Here is a 23,209-nt window from a genome sequence, read left to right as displayed (position 1 = left end):
AATGATCTGGATCATCGATACAAAGTCCAAGGAGGAGGGGAACAAGAAGGACTCGAACCCGACAGTCGATGCCAATGGATTCGGAGTCCACCTACGACATCCGAGAAGGAGTCAAGGTATGATCCCCATCCCTGTTCTTCCATCTTCTATGCCAAGGCCAGGGTAAGATGAGAGATGGACCTAAGAGGCATATCTCTATCCGACGACTCTCGTAGGGCGCATGCAGAGCACGGACAGGAACCCTAAACGAGAGTCACATGCCACCCAGGAAACAGTTCCCTGGGAGAGCATGACTGAAGAAGCTTCTCATCCGTAGCTAACTCTCGACTGAGGAGACGAAGGCTCTTCAGTTTTTTCAGATAGAAGACTAGGTCGCAAGGGCCTTGACGTTCTTCACAAATGAAAGGGAGAGAAGCAAGCCCTCGGCAGAGAAAGACGAGGAAGTCCAGACTTGACAAGCGACTCTGAACCGAGAAGAAGTTCCGACAATGACACCACCAGCAAGACGGATCCAGTCCCTGGGACAGTGTTGCAGAGGACTTCAAGGGATATCCAGCTATATCCGTTGCCATCTTCGGGCGAGAAAGCCTGTGCTTGCAAGGAAAGCTGGAAAGTCTCCCAGTCCTGAACACACAGGGATGTACTGCCTCAAGAACCGCTTCTTGTGTAGCTGCACAGGAGGATGGGTCAAGCGAATTCTTCTCGATGCCTCGGCAATCAGGTTGGATGAAGGCGAAGTCTTCAAGTATTTGTCTGTAACTCGGGGTGAGCAATGTTTGTGAACCCCTAGCGAAACGGACAAATACGGAGGGAAAAAACGTCGATATCGAGTTTTCACCAAAAGACAGCATGCCTCAACAGAGCGGCCCCTGGTCTGGTATGAAGGAGCGAGAAAAACACTACCGACTTGTGTGTGCAGGAGGCAACAGAAGGACGGTAGGGATTTCTCAGTCCAGCAGTCTCTGCATGAATCTTCCTGAAGAAAGAGTGAGCAGCATGTTCCGTCCCGATCACTCAAACCCGAGGCCAGGCTTGCCTTCCAATACACCCCCACCAGGAATGCATCTGGTTAATGGAGCTGTCGAGTGTGCAATAAAACAACACTCGAGTACCTTCAAATGTCGAGATGAAACAGGAGGAAAAAACGATTGCCTCCTGTTTGTCGACAAATGCCACTACTGTGGTTTTGTTGTTCAACGAAACCAGTGAGTGCCGCAAAACCCATCCTGAATTCTCGGACGGCCAAAAGGCTGCCCTGAGCCCAGGACGGTGATGAGAAGGTACTAATCGTCTCGGTCACACAAATTCAAGACAAGGTCTTACCAGTGTGCGCCTATTCCTCAATCTGTGAATCCGTAAGTAGACACAAGATGTGAGGGGAATATGCAAGCATATTCAAAGAGTTCCTTCAATCAAGCATTAGCCTAACTCTTTCCTCATACATCGAGAGGAAAGAACGGGAAAAAGGAAGCAGACTTCCATTTTCCACCATGGGGAAGCTTCTGCAAGATGACAGGGTACCGAGGCAATTAGCTCTAGCCGGCTGGCATTTCCCGAATCGGGAGCACAGGAGAGGTGGTGGGATGAAAGTTCGATGGAAAGAATTGCCGAGACCTAAGGGAAATAGATACTTCTCCTGAAGGAATCCATTCCCAGGTCTCGGCAATGTCGCTGCCAGTTCCAGAGACTCGATAAGTATCATTTCGTCCAGGCATCAGCAGTTGTAATCTTCTTCTGAAGCCTAGGACTTTTTAGCTAAGGAGTTGAGGGGGGCTGGGTTGAACTCAAGGTCGAGTTGAGATGACTAAGACCTAAAGTTCTTGGCCATTGTCCAAAGGACAAGTCAGTGCCCTGGTGGGAACCTTGATTACTGGGGTATCTGGCAAATCTCCGAAAGAGAAAAGCAGAACCAAGTAAAGGTTCATTCCCAAGGATCGAGCCAACTCAGGAGTTACAAAACCGGAGATCCGAATTGGGACAAAGTACTTCTTCTTAGCACCAGAATTGCCAAAAAAACTGCAGTCGGCAAGACCCTCCAAGGCAAGAAGAATTCATATTCTGTCGAGGCAGGGGTGGAAGCTTGGTGTCTCGACCTGAATTAACTCCTTCGAAGAAAAGAATTCATCAGGTCGAGAACGCTCTTGGAAGCCAGGACCACGGCGGTCCCTGACACTCTCAGCCCCTCGGAAACTGCAAGGGTTGCGAGTGATGAAGGTTATTCATTGGGGGAGCCGCGGTCCTGTCCCAGGGATCCTCGCACCGACGAATCAGCGCGAAGTTCTCCGAGAACACGGGGACGATCGTAACTTGAAGAGGAAGACCCTCGCTGTTTCCGATGCTTGAAACTCCTGTACCTCTCCCCTTGGAGGGAGACCTTGACAGATCCCATGAAACCCTCCTCGGCTACCTGGTTATAATACGAGAGAATCGGGGGACCGATACCCAAAGCACGCCAGGCAGCCGAACTCCGAAAGAAAAGTTCGTCAGAGCTCTCTCTGTCCGTCTCGTGCCTCTCGGAACAACCGAGAGGAGAAGAGAACAGGTGAGGAGAAAAAGAGTATCCCTACCTGTCCTGCCAGTATGATAAGCAGGAGGGCGGACCGTGGCGATAATCAACCGAAGGTGATTACTGCCACACGGGGAAAGAAGAGCACTTGTGCCGTGGCAAAGCGCTTTCCTGGGAAGAGCAAAAAGTTCACTGAACATAGCCAAGAACCCGAATTGAAAAAAAAGTAGGGCCGAGTAGGGCCGAGCCGATCACGAGAAAACGCGATCCAGCTGGTCGGTATGCGGCGGACTGGGAGGCAGGCAGGGCGAGGCGAGCCGAGCCGAGCCAGTCTGCTGGCCGAGGTCGAAGCCGGTGTCGAGTCGAGTGAGTCGAGCCAGTCTGGCAACCCAGTCCCGTGCCAGAGCCGACTGGGGCCAAGCCGAGACTGAGCCAGTCTGGCAAGCCGAGCCAAGCCAGTCTCGTAAGTGCGACCAGGGCCGAGCCGGCCACCAATTCGCGAACACAATCAAAACTGGGCAGGCCGGACTCGTCTGCTGTGAACAATTGCTAGTTTCCCGAACTCTAAATTCCTTCAAGGCCGAGGCCCCTCGAGAAGAAGGTTCAAAGGGGAATTCTGTGTCTGCTATCTTGCATGCTCGAACCCTAAAGTTCGAGACACAAAACGAAGCCCAGCCGAGCAACCAAAGCAGCTGGCGGGCAGTATCAGACACCTGGCGTCTGGCACCAAGACACCTGGGTGTCCCGCAACTGACACCTGGGTGTCTCGGCACTTTCTCTCGTCCTGTGCCTCTCGTAAGGAGAGCGCTCGTGATTCATAGAATTCGAGCTACCCACGAGACTTCTGAAAATTGGGAGCGGCTGCTTTGTTTCCTAATAGATTGAAAGAGCCAAGCACAGAACCAGTCTTAGATGCAGAATTTCCAAGACTGGCAACGAGGGCGTGGCCTCGAGAGGCAGCGCTCTTGCGCCCCCAGAAACGCAAGATCCCACAGGAGAATGCGAATCGGTCAACGAGCCAACAAAACTTGTCTCCCAGAAGAGAGTCAGTCCCTTAGAAGTCCCACAGGACTCCCAAAGTGAATCTCTTTCCTGCTTCTTCTGGTGTTCGAACCGACAGGATCGAGACACCAGGCTGGGAACCCAACCGAGCACTGGCAAACACTCAGGGAGCGCTTGCGGTGCTGGCAGGAAGAGGAGCCAAGACACCTGGGTGCCTCGGCCTTTCTCTCGCACTGCTCCCGAACTGGGCCCAGGAAAATCTCTCAGACCAGATCGGGATACTCGATATTCCATAGAATCTCGAGCACTCGAGCGGCTCGCGAACGAGCGCCCGAAGCAGCCCCATCTTAGAGGCGGAACCTCTAAGACTCGGGAACGGGATCGCAAACTGAGGTCTCTGCGCGCTCTACGGCTTCCGAAACACAAAACCCAGGGCTATGCGAATCGGTTTCCTAACCCGAAGGTCGGGAAGAGCCAACGAGAGACCCACTGCCTCCTCGGAAGGAGGCAGTCCCTAGACGTCCAAGGGCATCAAGGGCAAGAAGCAGCATTCCTTTCCTTCGGCCGATGGAGGTCTGTCCGATTCTCGGGACCCCCTTGGACCTCAGGAGAGGAAGGGAAGACGCAGCAGAAGACGAAATCGAAGATAAGATGAAGAAGACGGCGGCTACTTCCACAGGACGGCTTCCTTCACCTCCACTCCGACATCTTCTACAGGATGGTGGACACGAAACATCGTAACCTCAAGGGTAGTCCGGCAGGAACACAACGGACGCAGCCAGGACACCACCACCAGGAGAAGCATGATCAGGACAGCCGATGCAGGAGCTACGGCAGCAATTCAGAAGGCAGGAGCTACTGCAACGGCCAGGAACATCACCTCAACAGGACCACTTCCTACATCTTCACGCCGACATCTTCTACAGGATGGCGGACATCGTAACCTCTGGGGCAGCTGGCAGGAACGCACGGAAGCGGCCGCGGGCACAACTGCCAGAAGCGGCAGGAATGATCAGGACAGCCGATGCAGGAGCTACGGCAAAGGTTCGGAGAGCAGGAGCTATGCAACGGCCAGGAACGTCACTTCCACAAGGCGACTTCCTTCCCTTTCACACCAACATCTTCTACAGGATGGCAGACATCGTAACCTCCAGGGCAGCTGGCAGGAACACAACGGAAGCGGCCCCCCTACACGATCACTAGGAGAAGAAGCGGGCACGATCAGGACATCCGATGCAGGAGCTACGTTAGCGGTTCGGAAGGCAAGAGCTACTGCAACGGACAGAATGTCATTTGAAAGTCACCAGCAGCGACAGGAGCGATCAGGGCGGCTGCGACAGGAGACCAGGAGAGCAGCCCAGAGACTGTCATCGAGTTGACAAGAGCATAACACAGGGAACAGCAGGAGCAGATGGACCACAGATACGCAGGAAGCATTGCAACAGCATACATGAAAACCAGCAATGACAGCGATTGATCTACATCGGCGGGAACAGAGTCAGAGCAATCCCGATGTGGAAATATGTCATCTAATCAGGTATCATGGTCGATCCCGAAGCAACACTGAATGAATGTCGGGACTGCTTCATGCAAGATATTCTTGATATATCCAGCCAACTACTGCTGTGTCTGCGATGCTCACTGTCAACCTGAAAGAAAAACAAAGATGATTAGTAGAGGGAGGCTCCTCCCGCTACAAGGGGAACAGCCCTACGCAGCAGGAGGAGGTACTCTAGACGAGGTCGCTCAATCGCTCCCCACCCCCCAGGTCTTCGCCCGACGAGCGAGCGAAGAGGGCGAAGGAGAGAGATCTACTAAGGGGAGAAGGAAGAACCTATGGGAAGAGAAAAAAGGACGGAGGGGAGGCCACCAAGGGCGCCGTGGAAGCGGAACTTATCGACGACGCCCGTAACCTCCCACTCGGCCCGCAAATCTCTAAGCGCAGGCGGCGAGTAACACTCAGCATAAGTAGGATGAAAATAGTAATGCCCCTTACACACGGAGGGCGGAAGCCCAAGAAGGGAACTAACTCTTACGTCCCGATGGATGTAGGGGAGTGAAGATATTATGCCCCAAACTATATCTCTGAAAGTACAGGGGCGCCTTCAGTATTTACGTAAAGGGCCGCTGGAGAGAAGCATTACCACTTGGTTACGCTACTCCAGTTATGCCCTTGGTCGTCAAACCCATGACACAGGCAGGGAACGACGGCTTACGCAAGGTTATCACAAATCGTGGGTTTGTATTAACAAATATCAAACACACGTGTATATAAAGAAAAATACAGAAAGATCCCACCGGGCTCTTTCCTCATACAAATAAGAAGAGCTTAATGAAAGTCAGGCAGAGAGAACGAAAACACGTCAGCAACGCATGACGGCCAAAAGCAAACTGGAATGTTTACATCCAGGCAGGCGGGTATCCCCACCTACCTGGAGGTAGTTATTGCCTAACCAGCCTTGCTCAAGAGTTTAACGGCCGTTTCCAGCCTACGCCTGAAAGTAATCCCTAATGTAAAGGACTGAGGGTTTGTATATTGTGTCGGAACAAACGTTGAATTGTAAATAAGCGACCAAAATACTATAAGAAACTGCAATTTCTCGCTAAATACCCACAGTGTATCTATTACTTAGAAATACCCTTTTAGTGTTACTGATGAAGGAGGTGGTGGTGTTTATTGTCAGCCAGTTATTATTAACCTCATATCTACCCAACACGGCTGGGGACCCTTTGGGAACGAGGAGTTTTAGAAATGTTGGGTGAAAGACCAGACCACCATGTTGTTGGTGTTTATTGTTGGTCAGCTATTATTAACCTCATATCTACCCAACATGGCTGGGGACCCTTTGGGAACGAGGGAGTTTAGAAACATTGGGAGAAAGACCAGACCACCATGTTGTTGTTATATGGAATGGTTCTGCGCATGTGCAAGTCATCAGGGAGCCACATGTTTACGAAGGGATTGGCTAAGGAAGCCTGTTATAAAAGGAACTATACTAACCCTACATACCCTAACCTAGCAGGCCGTGTTACTTAGTCGGGGGGCAGAGCACTGAATCCCCTGGTGAAGTAAACCAAAAGCTCCCCCTATAGGACTGCGCATACGCGATAGCATTCCAGGATAGCCAGTGTACAACTTCTGAGGTTAATTACAGGTTACTTACAGTCAACTGACAAAAAATAACAGTAAATTCTTGATAAGCAACCAAAATACTGTAAAAAAATCAATTTCCAGACCTCCTGCTTAGTTCTATCTGTATACAGTAGTTCCTTTTATACTGTTTCCTTAGCCAATCCCTTCTTGAACTTAAGGCTCACTACTGAATCGCGCATTTGCGGAACCATTCCACAGGCTAACGACAACATGGCAGTCTGGTCTTTATCTCAATGATTTCCCCCACCAAAAATCCCGCGTTCCCAAAGGGTCCCCCCGACATGTTGGGTAGATAAGAGGTTAATGATAACCGACCGACAATAAACACCACCACCTCCTTCGTCAGCAACACTAAAGTACACGAAAAATCAACTTCCAAGGTAATGGGTAGTCTGTGCAGAGTTAGCCTACCCTGTGGTTTTACCTCGCTGAGTTTGGGACGGTGAAATGAGATCCCTGAGGCTGAACTTGTCACATCATTACGCTTAGCCTACTAGGCTCATGTGTCTTGGATCGATACCGAGAAGGCTCAAAGACTACACAATTCACTCAGCTTAGGCTAGCCCTCCTTTTGCAATGGTTCACCTAGTCTTAGGCTATTTCCGGGAGCATTGAATAAGCAAACTAAAAATGCAACTTATGAAGGTAATGGCAGCAGGGCAGGAATTGAGCAAACTTCGATCGTGGCGATCATGCTCAGGGCCTTCCTTGTACACGTCTTGGCTCGGTCAAACCTGCTTTAGCCTAGGTCCAAGGGCCACCGGCTGGAATAGCCACGGACTGCCTTAACACTGCGTGGCCAATTAAATTTTAAGGATTAGGTTCACTAACACCTATCAAGATTAAATAATACTACTTACTGATCGCCATGTAATTTCCAGCACGGAGGGCATTTCCGATAGGAACTCCCGCACCCCTTAAAGAACTGAACACAGTCATGTTTGCAGACGATAACCTTCGTAAAATGTCCGCCAGCAATGTTGTCTTGTGGAGACAATATTAGTAGTAGTAACGAATAACCTACGCAACGGCTCATTGTTGCAGTATCATTTGCAACTTGGCACGTTTCATTTTTCCACTTTAGTCACAGTGCTCCTTCGTCAATTTTCTTTCTCCGTCTTCTTTTTCTCTTAGTTGTATAGGGAGACGATTTTAAGAGTTGTTTTCATCTTTGCTTTCCTGGGAAATTTAATGAGAAATATTTTATCAACCTCCTATTTCATCACTTCATATCATGGATTTATTGCAACAATAACAAAATAGGAAAGAGATTAATAAACTTTATGAAATCATTTAAATACATTATATATATATATATATATGTATATATATATATATATATATATATATATATATATATATATATATATATATATATATATATATATATATATATATATATAAATTTTTCATCACACCGTGATTTATTTACAATCATGAAGCTACGAATGTCGCTTAATATCAAATCCACACTGCCTCGGGAATATCCCGATGGGGAATTATCACCGAAGGAGAATTTTATAAGTGATAAATGGACGGGCACTGCCGAGTCTCGATCCCACTACACAGATACGCATCCAGCAACTCCAGTCGACGTTACCACTGAGCTATCAAGAGAGGTAGAAATCAATGCCGAGTCTGGTGTACTTTATTTACCCGTCGAGAGCGGGGAACTTGTACTTAGCTTCGGCATTAACCCACCTCCACCATGATAGTTCTTTAGTACGTTTGTAAAGTCCCCGTTAAGCGGGTCTTCTATGATGACGACCCGTTTTCTATGCCGCTCCTACAGTAGCGGGTCAAGCAGGAGCAGCCATACTGAATTTTCCAAACTAATCTGTGTAAATTTATACCTGTTACTAACTTATATTGCATATGTTTCCTTTGCTCATGTATCAGAATGTTGTCAACTTGATCACTGTCCAATTTTGTAACTCAGAGTGCATTTATTCATTGAATTTATTGTCAAGAGTAATTGACCTCAGGTCACCCTGGTTCTCATTGTGTTCCTTGGCGTGACGTCAGTCCGCCGCTATATAAACTGCCTGTGTCCTCAATAAATCAGCAGTAACTTTTTTTCTGCTCATTCTTTAGCACCTCTTAAAGTGATGACCCCGTAGTGGTTCCCGGAGCTATTAGCGGACTCACACGGCGACTTAGTCTTGGCTCCACGAACTACCCCACGCCCCTAATGGACTAATGATGGCACTGTAACCAGCGTTTGGGCATGCTGACTCTCATCGGCAAATCACCAGTGTCATTAACGGACTCACACGGCGCGCTCCCAAGTGCGTATTGACGCGAGTACCCCACTCCAATTAAGAGGGCTAGAGTGAGCATGGACGCGGACATTCCCTCCCAAACCTCACGGACTCAGACGTTTATCTCCCGCTCATATCACCCACGCCCTCCCCCGCGCCAAGATTCACATGCTCCTCCACACCGCTACCCACGCCCGCATGCTGCCCTGCCCGGCGGTACTAACAAAAGCTGCTCTCGCCATAAAGCTGCCGCCCTTCACACAGGGAAACCCATCACCTGGCTTTACAGGGTCGAGGGTCATTTCAGGCTGGTGGGACTCACGGACGAGGTGCTGCAAGCTGATGCAGTAATCAACGCCCTGCCGGAGGGGGTCTACAGGAAACTCATCCCGTGGGTGTCTGCCGCATGCCCCCTCACCTACCGCCACCTGAAAACATCCCTCATCGAGACCTGCTCCCTGCCCATCACCGAGAGGGCTGCCCGTGCCCTCAACCTCATCACCAACCCGCGGCATGACCCGAGCATCATGGAGTCGGGCGTGATCCAGGACCTCCTCACCCTCCCCGGCACCAACAGCAGTGGCAGGCAGTCTGAGATCAGCCTGTCGAGGGAGATCCTCCTCCGTCAGCTCCTCCCAGAGGTCCGAACTCAGATCCTCATCCCTATACCATGCCACTTGAGGACTTGATTAGATATGTTTGCTTGGTAGCACAGCTGGTGCTGTTATTTTTGGTCCTATTCCAAATTGGGCTTGTAATGATATAAGTGATGATGAAAATGGAAGGTCTGTAATAAGTACACAAAGTATAGTTTGCCAGAGAATCACTACTTCTGTAAATCCTCTTGATGATGAGGATATTTCTAGATTGTGGCCTTTAGATACGATCAGCACTGGGAGGGATGCACAATCCTGTAGCGATCAAGCAACAATCAAACATTTCAGGGAAACTATTGTAAAAACTGATAACAAATATACGATTGATTTACCATTTAAGAGCGATGCCAGACCCCTACAGGTTATAGAAAATCCTTGGGTCAATTATATTCACTAAAGAGAACTTTTCAGTCTAAACCAGAAATGTTTGATCAGTATCAGTCTGTTTAAGATTGTAAAGTCCCTGCTCAACGGATTTTCTGTGGTGAACCGCCCATTTTCTACAGTGACTCTCCTACGAGACTGGGTCAAGCAAAAATAGCCACATTTTATCTATGTAAATATATATCTACTACTAATTCATTTGCACCTGTTTTCTTTGCACATGTGTTAGAATATTGTTGTGTCAGTTCTTGTTAACTTACCTTTTATGTTATTTGTATTTACCTATTATAATTAATACCAACAGTAATTGACCTCGGGTCACCTGTATTCTATTGTATTCCTCTGTGTGACATCCGCACGCCGCTTTATAAGTGGCCTGCGTTCTGAATAAACCAGCAGTACATGTCCACCTGCTCATTATTTAGCACCTCTTACAGTGGTGACCCCGGAGTGGTTCCTGGAGCCATTAGCGGACTCATACAGTGACCTAGTCTTGGCTCCATGAACTACCCCCACCCCTAACGAACTAAACACGGTGCTTTAACAAAGTGTTCGGGCATGCTGACTCTCATTGGCAGATCACCAGCATCATTAGCGGACCCACACAACTCACTCCCAAGTGCATATCGACGCAAGAAACCCACTCCCAGTAAGAGGGCAATAGTGAGTATGGACGCAGACATTCACTCCCACATACAGTTAACTGCGAACTTCACAGATGCAGACATCTCCCTCGCGCACAACACGCCCGCGCCCTTCCCACACCTGGGCTCGCGCGCTCCTCCATGCCGGTACCCGCTCCCCGCATGTTGCTGTCCTGACGGAACAAACATGGTCTGCCTTTGCCATAAAGCTGCCACCCTTCACACAAAGCAACCCATCATCATGGCTTTACAGGGTCGAGGGGCAGTTCAGGCTGGCGGGACTTACAGTCGAGGTCCTGCAGGCAGACGCTGTGATCAACGCCCTTCCAGAAGAGGTCTACAGGAAGCTCGTCCCGTGGGTGTCTGCTGCACGTCCTGTCACCTACCCAAAACTGAAGGCCTTTCTCGTCGAGACCTGCTCCCTGCCGGTCTCTGAGAGGGCTGCCCGTGCCCTTGATCTCGTGAACAACCCTTGACACGACCAGAATATCCTGGAGACTTGGGCCGTGATCCAGGACCTCCTCACCCTTCCCGAGATGGACAGCAGCGGCAGGCAGTCGGAGATAAGCCTGTCAAGGGAGATCTTCCTCCGTCAGCTCCTGCCAGAGGTCCAGACCCAGATCCTCGAGCCTTATACAATGCCGCTCGAGGACCTACTCAAGACAGCGCAACAACTGACGGACTCCACAAGGGCAGCGAAGCGGGTATCCACGCCCACACACCCCATCAGCTCCCTCCAGCCAGAGGAAAGCGAGGAGGAGGAGATAAGCGCCGTCAGCAGGAGGTGGCCAACCTACCACCACAAGAAGCATCCGCCACCAGCAAGGACGCCCAGAACTGCCAACCCCCCTGCTCGTTCGCCCAAAAGACAAGGAGGTGGTGGCCAACAGAACAGGCCACCCTGGCAGCAGAGGAACCCAGGAGCCCAAAACCAGTGGGTTTCTACATCCGCGACACCATCTCTGGCAGAGTTCCCACTATCCAGAGAGGACCGCAAATGCCTGCCAGATCCGGCTGCCTTCCTGACGGCCGCCAACGGGTCCCCCATCCTCTCCTATGGCTCCAGGCTCCTGTCAATCTCCATCCTCAGCTGGAGGTACAGCTTGAGCTTCATAGTCGTGGACGTAAGGACCCCACTCCTGGGTGCGGACTTCCTTGCCCACTTCGGTGTGGCAGTTGACGTCAGTCGCAAATGCCTATTGGACACCGACTCCTGCCAGTCCCTCCCCCTGGCGATGGGCCCCAGCGCGCCCGCCGTCTACTCCGTCGCCCCGCACCAGTACGCCCAGCTGCTGAAGGAGTTCCCCGACGTCTTTAAGCCTGAACTGCGCCAGGTGCTCGGGGCCCCTGCAAAGCACGGAATCTATCACCACATCAAAACAAAGGGCCCCCCAGTGCACCCAGAGCTCTGGAGGTTTCCCCCTCGGCGCCTTCAGGAGGCCAAAAACGCTTTCGCCGAGATGGAGCGGATGGGCATATGCAGGAAGGCCTCCAGCCCATGGGCCTCTCCCCTCCACATGGTGCAGAAACCGGACGGCTCCTGGAGACCCTGCGACAACTACAGGCAGCTCAACCTCGCAACTGAACCTGACCATTACCCCCTTCCAAACATGCAAGGCCTCACGGCCTCTTTTCATGGGGCCAAAATATTTTCTAAACTAGACCTTCTGAAGTCCTACTTTCAGGTACCAGAGGACATCCCCAAAACCGCCATCATCACGCCCTTCGGATCCTACGTCTTTGTCTTCTCCACCTTCAGCCTGAGGAACGCAGGGGCAACCTTCCAGAGACTGATGGACAGCATCCTGGGGGACCTGAACTTCTGTGTCTTTTATGTAGATGACATTCTAATTTTTTCTAGATCCCCCAAAGAACACCTGCGGCACATCCGAAAGGTCCTGCAGCACCTGCAGGAGAATGGCCTCATCCTCAGGTTTGGTAAGTGCACCTTCGGCGTTGAAAGAGTTGACTTCCTGGGCCACGAGATATCCCCGGGGGGCGTCCGTCCACTTGCACTGAAGGTCGCAGCCGTCACCAGGTTCCCCACCCCTACCTCCGTCAAGGCCATACAAGAATTCCTCTGGATGGTCAGCTACTACAGGAGGTTTGTCCCCGGGGTTGCGCACACCATGACGGAGATCCTGAAGGGCCACCCGAAGTCCTTAGTTTGGGGACCCGACCAGCAACAGGCCTTTTCCCTGACGAAGGCCGTCCTCATCGAGGCAACCGCCTTGGCCCACCAGGACCCCAACGCCCCCCTTCAGCTGACAACGGACGCCAGCAACGATGCCTGTGGGGTTGTCCTGGAGCAGGTCATCGCCGGAGCCCCCCAGCCCATCACCTTCTTCAGCAAGAAGTTCAGCCCCGAGGGGTCCTGCTACAGCACCTTCGAGGAAGAACCCTGTAGCTGATGCAGGGAGCTCAAAGCAGCAGCTGTATTGGTTTGATGAGACTGCGTCACGTCACCCCTGGTACCCGCCTCCTGTCGCCGTCTGGTGTTCGATGTCATCCACAGGCTGTCCCACCCCTCCGGCAGGATGACGGCCAAGCTATTGGCAGAGAAGTTCATCTGGCACGGTTTGCGGAAGGACGCGACGGCCTGGGCGAGACAGTGCATTCGGTGCCAGACCAGCAAGGTAGGGCAGCACACCGAGATAGGGGTGGGCGAGTTTACCCAGCCGGGGAGGTGGTTTGGACACATCAAGCTGGGGCAGATATCTCCTGACGATCTTTGACTGCTCCACCAGGTGGCCTGAAGTGATGCCCATGCAGGAAGCCACAGTCAGTGCGTGCACCGAGGCCCTCCTCTCCAGCTGGATCAGCCGGTTCGGTGTCCTGGACCACATAACCACTGACAGGGGCCCTGCCTTCCTGTCCGAGCTGTGGTCTGCCCTGGCACGCCTGCTGGGGACCTCTCACCATGCCACTACCGCCTACAACCCCGCAGCCAGCGGATTGGTGGAGAGATTCCACAGGTCCCTGAAGGCATCCCTCATGGCCCGCTGCACAGCCGAGGATTGGAAGCACCAGCTGACTTGGGTCCTCCTCGGGCTGAGGACCGCCCCCAGAGCCAGCGGCGACCCGTCCGCAACAGAGAAAGTCTACAGGGAGCCCCTTGTAGTCCCGGGCAAACTCACCACGGGAGATCGCCACAACCTGACAGTCCAGAGGCTCCGAGACATAATCGGGAAGTTCGCCCCCTGCCAGCGGACGTACACCGATAGGTCGACACCTTTCATGCCTCCTGGCCTGTCCTCCACCACCCACGTCTTCGTCAGGAACGATGCCATCCGCCATCCACTAACCAGGCCCTACAGGGAGACCTTCCGCGTGCTCGAGCAGAACACCATAGCATTCCAGCTGAACCTGCATGGGAAGGACGACTGGGTGTCTGTCGACCATCTCAAGCCCGCCCCATTGGAAGAAGCCGTCAACGATACCACGCAGCACCCTCCGCAAGAACTGTCGCCTCCGCAGCCAGCCCAGCCCAAAAGAAAGTCGTGTGGCCACCCCTGGAAGCACTCAGACAGCACCATAGCCAGCCGCTCCCGCTCACACCGCACCCCCCAGCTGACTTCGCAGAGCCGCGGCACTCTCCAGCGGCCCAGCAGATACCTAGTTTAATCAGATGTTACCCACGTGTTGTGGGGGGGGGGGGAGTATTGTAAAGTCCCTGCTCAGCGGGTTTTCTATGGTGAACCGCCCGTTTTCTACGGTGACTCTCCTACGAGACTGGGTCAAGCAAAAATAGCCACATTTTATCTATGTAAATACGTATCTACTACTAATTCATTTGCACCTATTTTCTTTGCACATGTTTGTTAGAATATTGTTGTGTCAATTCTTGTTAACTTACCTTTTATGTTATTTGTATTTACCTATTATAATTAATACCGAGAGTAATTGACCTCGGGTCACCTGTATTCTATTGTATTCCTCTGTGTGACGTCCGCACGCTGCTTTATAAGCGGCCTGTGTTCTGAATAAACCAGCAGTACATGTCCACCTGCTCATTATTTAGCACCTCTTACAAGATGAGTATGTTAAGTTAGGATTTATTGAGGAAGTAAAGTTATGATCCAGTTGATGGTATTAATCATTATTTACCTCACCATCCAGTTTTTAAGGAATCTGCTACGACTCCAATTAGGATAGTTTTCAATGCAAGTAATAAGGAATCACAACATACTAAGTCCCTCAATGATTGTTTACATGCGGGACCTAATCTGGCGATGAAGTTGACAGACATGCTGCTGGAATTTCTTCAAAACAAATATGCTGTAGTAGCAGACATAAGTAAAGCTTCCCTTAGAATAGGAATTAATGAAAATCACAGAGATTTCACAAGATTCTTATGGTTTGCTGATTGGGATTTTAAGCATGTCAAGACTTTCAGATTTAAGGTTTTTTTGTTTTTGTTTAGAGCAACTTGTTCACCTTTTTTGTTGAATCAGACTATACAATATCATTTGCAGAATCATTTAGATCCCATCGCCAATTCAGTAAAGAAGTCCTTTTATGTGGATAATTTCATGAAAACTTATGAGAAATGTGAAGATTTAGAACTTGAGAGTAATAAGGTAAACCAAATTATGTTGGAAGCTAATATGCCTTTGGAAGAATTGGCTAGCAATTTGAGCTCATTTAATGATAAGCATTCCCCACATACTGTAAACTTGAATGGAGTAAAACTACTTGGTCTTTTGTGGGATACCTGTAATGACTCATTGAGTGTAAAGATCCCTTCTCAAGTTGTTACATATCTGAATAATCTAGGAAATGTTTGTACTTTGACCAAGAGAAAGGTTGTTTCTCTCCTTTCAACCATTTTTGACCCCTTTAGGAATGTTAACTCCCGTAACAATCAAGGGGAAACTGTTTGTGAAAAATTATGGGAACTGAAAACTGATTGGGATGACGAACTGATGATGAATTTAAAGAAAGAGTTTGACGAATTGTTAAACCAACTCGAATCTACTGAGGAGATCAAAATCTCTAGATCTTGTTTTAATGAAGGAACTTGTAGCTTACATGTATTTGTTGATGCCTCTCAGGTGGCTTATGGAGCCTGTGCGTATGTTGTTAGTAGTAAGCACACAAGCCACTTGCTAATTAGCAAGTCTCGAGTAGCCCTGAGCCCTCCGCTCACTATTCCCCGTCAAGAATTACTTGCTTTGACTATAGTCATGTGACTAGCTGTTCATTTCTTAGAGATATTTGGGGATAAAATTTCAGAATGCACTGTTTGGAGTGACTCCCAAGTAGCTTTGAGTTAGGTATTTTATGAAAGATCTAAAGAAGTGTTTGTAATCAACAGAGTAAAAGAAATTAAGGACTTGAAGTCCACTCATAACATCAGGTTGCTATATGTCACCAGTGAGGATAATCCTGCTGACTTAATTACACGGGGTATTTCAGTGTCTCTTTTGAGTACGTCATGTTTGTGGTTTCATGGCCCTACCTGGATTGTTGACAGAAATCAGTTTCCAGAACAAGAGGATGTAGTTTACAGGGAGTCTGTTAATGTCAATGAAATTATTGTAGAACCAGTTTTGAGAAAACCTGATGATGATGTACTAGTATTTAATTGTTCTGAATTCTCTTCACTGAAACATGCATTAAGAATTGTAGGTAGATTGATCCTGTTTGGAAGAAGAGTATTTCCCGACAAATTCAGGGATGGTAATAATTTACTTGTTTTAATCAGAATCATGCAACGTCAAGCCTTCCCAACGCTATATTATGCGTGACTAATGGGTTACAAACCAGTTCTAGTGTTCCTCCTGAGTTAAGGAATCTTATCAGACAGTTAGGTCTTTATGTTGATGAAAGCGGTGTCATTCGGTGCCATTGAAGACTTCACAATGCAGATTTGCCCGATTCCGCTAAGCATCCAGTATACGTCACCAATCGACACTCCTTGTGGCAACTTATAGTGTCTCATTATCCCGTACTCAACCTCACTGCAACACGAACACGCTTGTGGTTATATTGAAACAACAGTTTTGGGCTGGAAACATGAGACAGTCCGTTAAGAAGATTCTGAAAGAGTGTTTATTGTGCAAGAAAGGACAAAATCAACCTCTAAGTCTACCTGGATTTCCCCCACTGCCACCCGAACGTGTTAAGCATGAAGTACCTTTTTCTTGTGTTGGCGTCGACTCTATGGGGAACATTAACGTGTCTGAAAATGAAACTGAAAACGAGAAGGCGCATGTCTTGTCATTTACATGCGCTACGTCAAGAGCAGTAGCCTTATACGTGTGCAGATCCATGAATGCACAAGAATTCCTGTTTGTTTTTAGACAATTCGCGGCAAGACACGGACTTCCGAAGGTTTTGATAAGTGATAATGCACCAAACTTTACTGCAGCTAGTAAGTTTCTAAGAGATGTCAGCAAAGAGCCCGAAGTAAGAAGTTATTTGACGGATCATAATTTATAGTCCAGCGGCTTAATGACAATTTTGGGCTGAATTGTGCATTTTTTGCTACAAGCAAGAAATTTTGCAAAAGGTACCTTTTGATATCCTAAAAAGATATAGATATGGATATATTTGAAAAAATGGGTTTAAACCATTTTTTTCGGCCATTTTTCAATATGGCCGCCATAATTGCTAATTTTGTCTATCTTTGCTTCTAAGATAACTGAAATAACAACTTTGGTGTCGTAACCTATGTTTTTGGGGCCAAGGAATTCGTTAAACCATATGAAAACACTCTAGGCTTTACAGTTTTAATAATAATAATAACGGTTTGTTATTTTTGGTATCATTATTAATAGAAACAATAACTCTTGAGACCAAAAAAACAATAGGTTGAAACATGTCTCATAATTTGCTTTATTTCATATATTACTGTTGATGAAAAATGAATAATATAAGTACTCCTGAAGAGCCTGGAACATCAACTCAGCGTCCACCTATACCACAAAATTATTGGACTTGTGTATTTTATGTCAAAAGCAAACATATGAGCCACTGCAATGCCCAGGAAAATCAAAGCCGACTGCGTTAGTGTGTCACTGTAGTCCTGATTCCTCGTCCGTCGCTGGTTCGACCCCATGGGACGGTGGACTTATTATTAACTAAAAATTCCTTCGGTAACATATAGGAAAATATATTATTTCCGAGGTAGAGTGAATTGGATATTAAAGGACGTTTGTAGCTTTCTGATTGTATATGAATCACGGTGATGTGATAAATAGTCATAATATGGCTATGTGCGACAAGCGCACTACGGTCAACATGGCAGAGGTGGTGGATATCGTCTCCAAACGCCAAAACACCTGAGTTCGACGGGTGAGATGATGGGAGATGTTATTCACTTATACCTCTCTTGTGGCCGACTGCGTTAGTGTGTCACTGTAGTCCTGATTCCTCGTCCGTCGCTGGTTTGACCCACGGGACGGTGGACTTATTATCAACTAAAAATTCCCCTTCGGTAATATATATGAAAATATATTATTTCGAGATAGAGTGAATTGGATATTAAAGGACGTTTGTAGCTTTCTGATTACATATATATATATATATATATATATATATATATATATATATAATATATATATATATATATATATATATATATATATATATATATATATATATATATATATATATATATATATATATATATATATATATATATATATATATATATATATATATATATATATATATATATATATATATATATATATACATATATATATATATATATATATATATATATATATATATATATATATATATATATAAATATATATATATATATATATATATATATATATATATATATATATATATATATATATATATATATATATATATATATATATATATATATATATATATATATATATATATATATATATATATATATATATATATATATATATATATATATATATATATATATATATATATATATATATATATATATATATAATATATATATATATATATATATATATATATATATATATATATATATATATATATATATATATATATATATATATATATATATATATATATATGACTATTTATCACATCACCGTGATTCATATACAATCAGAAAGCTACGAGCGTCCTTTGTAATATCCAATTCACTCTACCTCGAAGTAATATATTTTCATATATACGAAGGGAATTTTTAGTTGATAATAAGTCCACCGTCCGATGGGTCGAACCCAGCGACGGACGAAAAATCAGGACTACAGTGACACACTAACAGTCGGCCACAAGAGAGGGTATAAGTAATTCCATCTCCATCAACCCACCCGTCGAACTCAGGTGTTTTGCGTTGGAGACGATATCCACCACCTCTGCCATGTTGACCGTGTAGTGCGCTTTTGTCGCACGAGCCATATTATGACTATTTATCACATCACCGTGATTCATATACAATCAGAAAGCTACGAACGCCTTTAATATCCAATTCACTTACCTCGGAAGTAATATATTTTCATATATACCCGAAGACAATTGTTGATAATAAGTCCACCGTCCCCGTGAAGGTCGAACCAGCGACGGACGAGAATCAGACTACAGTGACACACTAACCAGTCGGCCACAAGAGAGGTATAAGTGAATTCCATCTCCCATCAACCCACCCGTCGAACTCAGGTGTTTTGCGTTTGGAGACGATATCCACCCACCTCTGCCATGTTGACCGTGTAGTGCGTTTGTCGCACGTAGCCATATTATGACTATTTATCACATCACCGTGATTCATATACAATCGAGAAAGCTACAAACGTCCTTTAATATCCAATTCACTCTACCTCGGAAGTAATATATTTTCATATATGTTACGAAGGAATTTTAGTTGATAATAAGTCCACCGTCCCGTAAATTCGAACCAGCGACGGACGAGGAATCAGGACTACAGTGACACACTAACCAGTCGGCCACAAGAGAGGGTATAAGTGAATACCATCTCCCATCAACCCACCCGTCGAACTCAGGTGTTTTGTGTTTGGAGACGATATCCACCCACCTCTGCCATGTTGACCGTGTAGTGCGTTTGTCGCACGTAGCCATATTATGACTATTTATCACATCACCGTGATTCATATACAATCAGAAAGCTACAAACGTCCTTTAATATCCAATTCACTCTACCTCGGAAGTAATATATTTTCATATATGTTGCCGAAGAATTTTAGTTGATAATAAGTCCACCGTCCCGTGGGGTCGAACCAGCGACGGACGAGGAATCAGGACTACAGTGACACACTAACCAGTCGGCCACAAGAGAGGTATAAGTGAATACCATCTCCCATCAACCCACCCGTCGAACTCAGGTGTTTTGCGTTTGGAGACGATATCCACCCACCTCTGCCATGTTGACCGTGTAGTGTGTTTGTCGCAAGTAGCCATATTATGACTATTTATCACATCACCGTGATTCATATACAATCAGAAAGCTACAAACGTCCTTTAATATCCAATTCACTCTACCTCGAAGTAATATATTTTCATATATGTTACGAAGGAATTTTAGTTGATAATAAGTCCACCGTCCCGTGAGGTCGAACCAGCGACGGACGAGAATCAGGACTACAGTGACACTAACCAGTCGGCCACAAGAGAGGTATAAGTGAATACCATCTCCCATCAACCCACCCGTCGAACTCAGGTCTTTTGCGTTTGGAGACGATATCCACCCACCTCTGCCATGTTGACCCGCGTGGTGCGTTTGTCGCACGAACCATATTATGACTATTTATCACATCACCGTGATTCATATACAATCAGAAAGCTACAAACGTCCTTTAATATCCAATTCACTCTACCTCGGAAGTAATATATTTTCATATATGTTACCGAAGGAATTTTTAGTTGATAATAAGTCCACCGTCCGTGAAATCGAACCAGCGACGGACGAGGAATCAGGACTACAGTGACACACTAACCAGTCGGCCACAAGAGGGGTATAAGTGAATACCATCTCCCATCAACCCACCCGTCGAACTCAGGTGTTTTGCGTTTGGAGACGATATCCACCCACCTCTGCCATGTTGACCGTGTGTGCGTTTGTCGCACGTAGCCATATTATGACTATTTATCACATCACCGTGATTCATATACAATCAGAAAGCTACAAACGTCCTTTAATATCAATTCACTCTACCTCGGAAGTAATATATTTTCATATATGTTACCGAAGGAATTTTAGTTGATAATAAGTCCACCGTCCGTGAGGTCGAACCAGCGACGGACGAGAATCAGGACTACAGTGACACACTAACCAGTCGGCCACAAGAGAGGGTATAAGTGAATACCATCTCCCATCAACCCACCCGTCGAACTCAGGTGTTTTCACGTTTGGAGACGATATCCACCCACCTCTGCCATGTTGACCGTGTAGTGTGTTTGTCGCGCGTAGCCATATTATGACTATTTATCACATCACCGTGATTCATATACAATCAGAAAGCTACAAACGTCCTTTAATATCCAATTCACTCTACCTCGGAAGTAATATATTTTCATATATGTTACCAAGGGGGAATTTTAGTTGATAATAAGTCCACTGTCCCGTGAGGTCAACCAGCGACGGACGAGGAATCAGGACTACAGTGACACACTAACCAGTCGGCCACAAGAGAGGGTATAAGTGAATACCATCTCCCATCAACCCACCCGTCGAACTCAGGTGTTTTGCGTTTGGAGACGATATCCACCCACCTCTGCCATGTTGACCGTGTAGTGCGTTTGTCGCATGCGTAGCCATATTATGACTATTTATCACATCACCGTGATTCATATACAATCAGAAAGCTACAAACGTCCTTTAATATCCAATTCACTCTACCTCGGAGTAATATATTTTCATATATGTTACCGAAGGGAATTTTAGTTGATAATAAGTCCACCGTCCGTGGGGTCGAACCAGCGGACGAGGAATCAGGACTACAGTGACACACTAACCAGTCGGCCACAAGAGGGTATAAGTGAATACCATCTCCCATCAACCCACCCGTCGAACTCAGGTCTTTTGCGTTTGGAGACGATATCCACCCACCTCTGCCATGTTGACCGTGTATTGCATTTTGTCGCACGTAGCCATATTATGACTATTTATCACATCACCGTGATTCATATACAATCAAAAGCTACAAACGTCCTTTAATATCAATTCACTCTACCTCGGAAGTAATATATTTTCATATATGTTACAAAGGGGGAATTTTTAGTTGATAATAAGTCCACTGTCCCCGTGAGGTCGAACCAGCGACGGACGAGGAATCAGGACTACAGTGACACACTAACCAGTCGGCCACAAGAGAGGGTATAAGTGAATACCATCTCCCATCAACCCACCCGTCGAACTCAGGTGTTTTGCGTTTGGAGACGATATCCACCCACCTCTGCCATGTTGACCGTGTAGTGCGTTTGTCGGTAACATATATGAAAATATATTATTTCCGAGGTAGAGTGAATTGGATATTAAAGGACGTTTGTAGCTTTCTGATTGTATATGAATCACGGTGATGTGATAAATAGTCATAATATGGCTACGCATGCGACAAAACGCACTACACGGTCAACATGGCAGAGGTGGGTGGATATCGTCTCCAAACGCAAAACACCTAAGTTCGACGGGTGGGTTGATGGGAGATGGTATTCACTTATACCCTCTCTTGTGGCCGACTGGTTAGTGTGTCACTGTAGTCCTGATTCCTCGTCCGTCTCTGGTTCGACCCCATGGGGACGGTGGACTTATTATCAACTAAAAATTCCCCACGGTAACATATATGAAAATATATTACTTCCGAGGTAGAGTGAATTGGATATTAAGGACGTTTGTAGCTTTCTGATTGTATATGAATCACGGTGATGTGATAAATAGTCATAATATGGCTTGGCGTGCGACAAACGCACTACACGGTCAACATGGCAGAGGTGGGTGGATATCGTCTCCAAACGCAAAAGACCTGAGTTCGACGGGTGGGTTGATGGGAGAGATGGTATTCACTTATACCCTCTCTTGTGGCCGACTGGTTAGTGTGTCACTGTAGTCCTGATTCCTCGTCCGTCGCTGGTTCGACCCCACGGGACGGTGGACTTATTATCAACTAAAAATTCCTTCGGTAACATATATGAAAATATATTACTTCCGAGGTAGAGTGAATTGGATATTAAAGGACGTTTGTAGCTTTCTGATTGTATATGAATCACGGTGATGTGATAAATAGTCATAATATGGCTACGTGCGACAAACGCACTACGGTCAACATGGTAGAGGTGGGTGGATATCGTCTCCAAACGCAAAACACCTGAGTTCGACGGGTGGGTTGATGGGAGATGGTATTCACTTATACCCTCTCTTGTGGCCGACTGGTTAGTGTGTCACTGTAATCCTGATTCCTCGTCCGTCGCTGGTTTGACCCCACGCCGCGAACGGTGGACTTATTATCAGCTAAAAATTCCCCTTCGGTAACATATATGAAAATATATTACTTTCGAGGTAGAGTGAATTGGATATTAAAGGACGTTTGTAGCTTTCTGATTGTATATGAATCACGGTGATGTGATAAATAGTCATAATATGGCTTACGATGCGACAAACGCACTACACGGTCAACATGGCA

The 23,209-nt window shown here is 46.8% G+C and overlaps 3 protein-coding genes across 3 annotated transcripts in view; 2 read left to right on the top strand and 1 right to left on the bottom strand.

Annotated features, from left to right (window-relative positions):
• Positions 1–7,803, bottom strand: part of ND-SGDH (NADH dehydrogenase (ubiquinone) SGDH subunit) — a 94,822-nt gene extending 87,019 nt beyond the window's left edge. Inside the window, exon 1 of the mRNA XM_067095695.1 lies at positions 7,523–7,803. Within this exon, the coding sequence (XP_066951796.1) occupies positions 7,523–7,601 (79 nt within the window). The 5' untranslated portion in view covers positions 7,602–7,803. The remainder of the gene's footprint in view (positions 1–7,522) is intronic.
• A 3,340-nt stretch (positions 7,804–11,143) lies between these two features.
• LOC136833098 (uncharacterized) lies at positions 11,144–13,018 on the top strand. The gene is made up of 2 exons (XM_067094745.1): positions 11,144–12,021; positions 12,469–13,018. Exons 1-2 carry the CDS (start codon positions 11,144–11,146, stop codon positions 13,016–13,018), a joined length of 1,428 nt encoding a protein of 475 aa, XP_066950846.1.
• Positions 13,019–13,367: 349 nt separating this feature from the next.
• LOC136833097 (uncharacterized) lies at positions 13,368–14,231 on the top strand. Its single transcript, XM_067094744.1, has one exon. The coding sequence runs from the start codon at positions 13,368–13,370 to the stop codon at positions 14,229–14,231; it is 864 nt and encodes a 287-aa protein (XP_066950845.1).
• The last annotated feature ends 8,978 nt before the right edge of the window (positions 14,232–23,209 follow it).

Source organism: Macrobrachium rosenbergii, chromosome 51, assembly GCF_040412425.1.
Source record: "Macrobrachium rosenbergii isolate ZJJX-2024 chromosome 51, ASM4041242v1, whole genome shotgun sequence".
Taxonomy (NCBI): domain Eukaryota; kingdom Metazoa; phylum Arthropoda; class Malacostraca; order Decapoda; family Palaemonidae; genus Macrobrachium; species Macrobrachium rosenbergii.
This window is presented reverse-complemented; position numbering and strand designations above follow the sequence as displayed.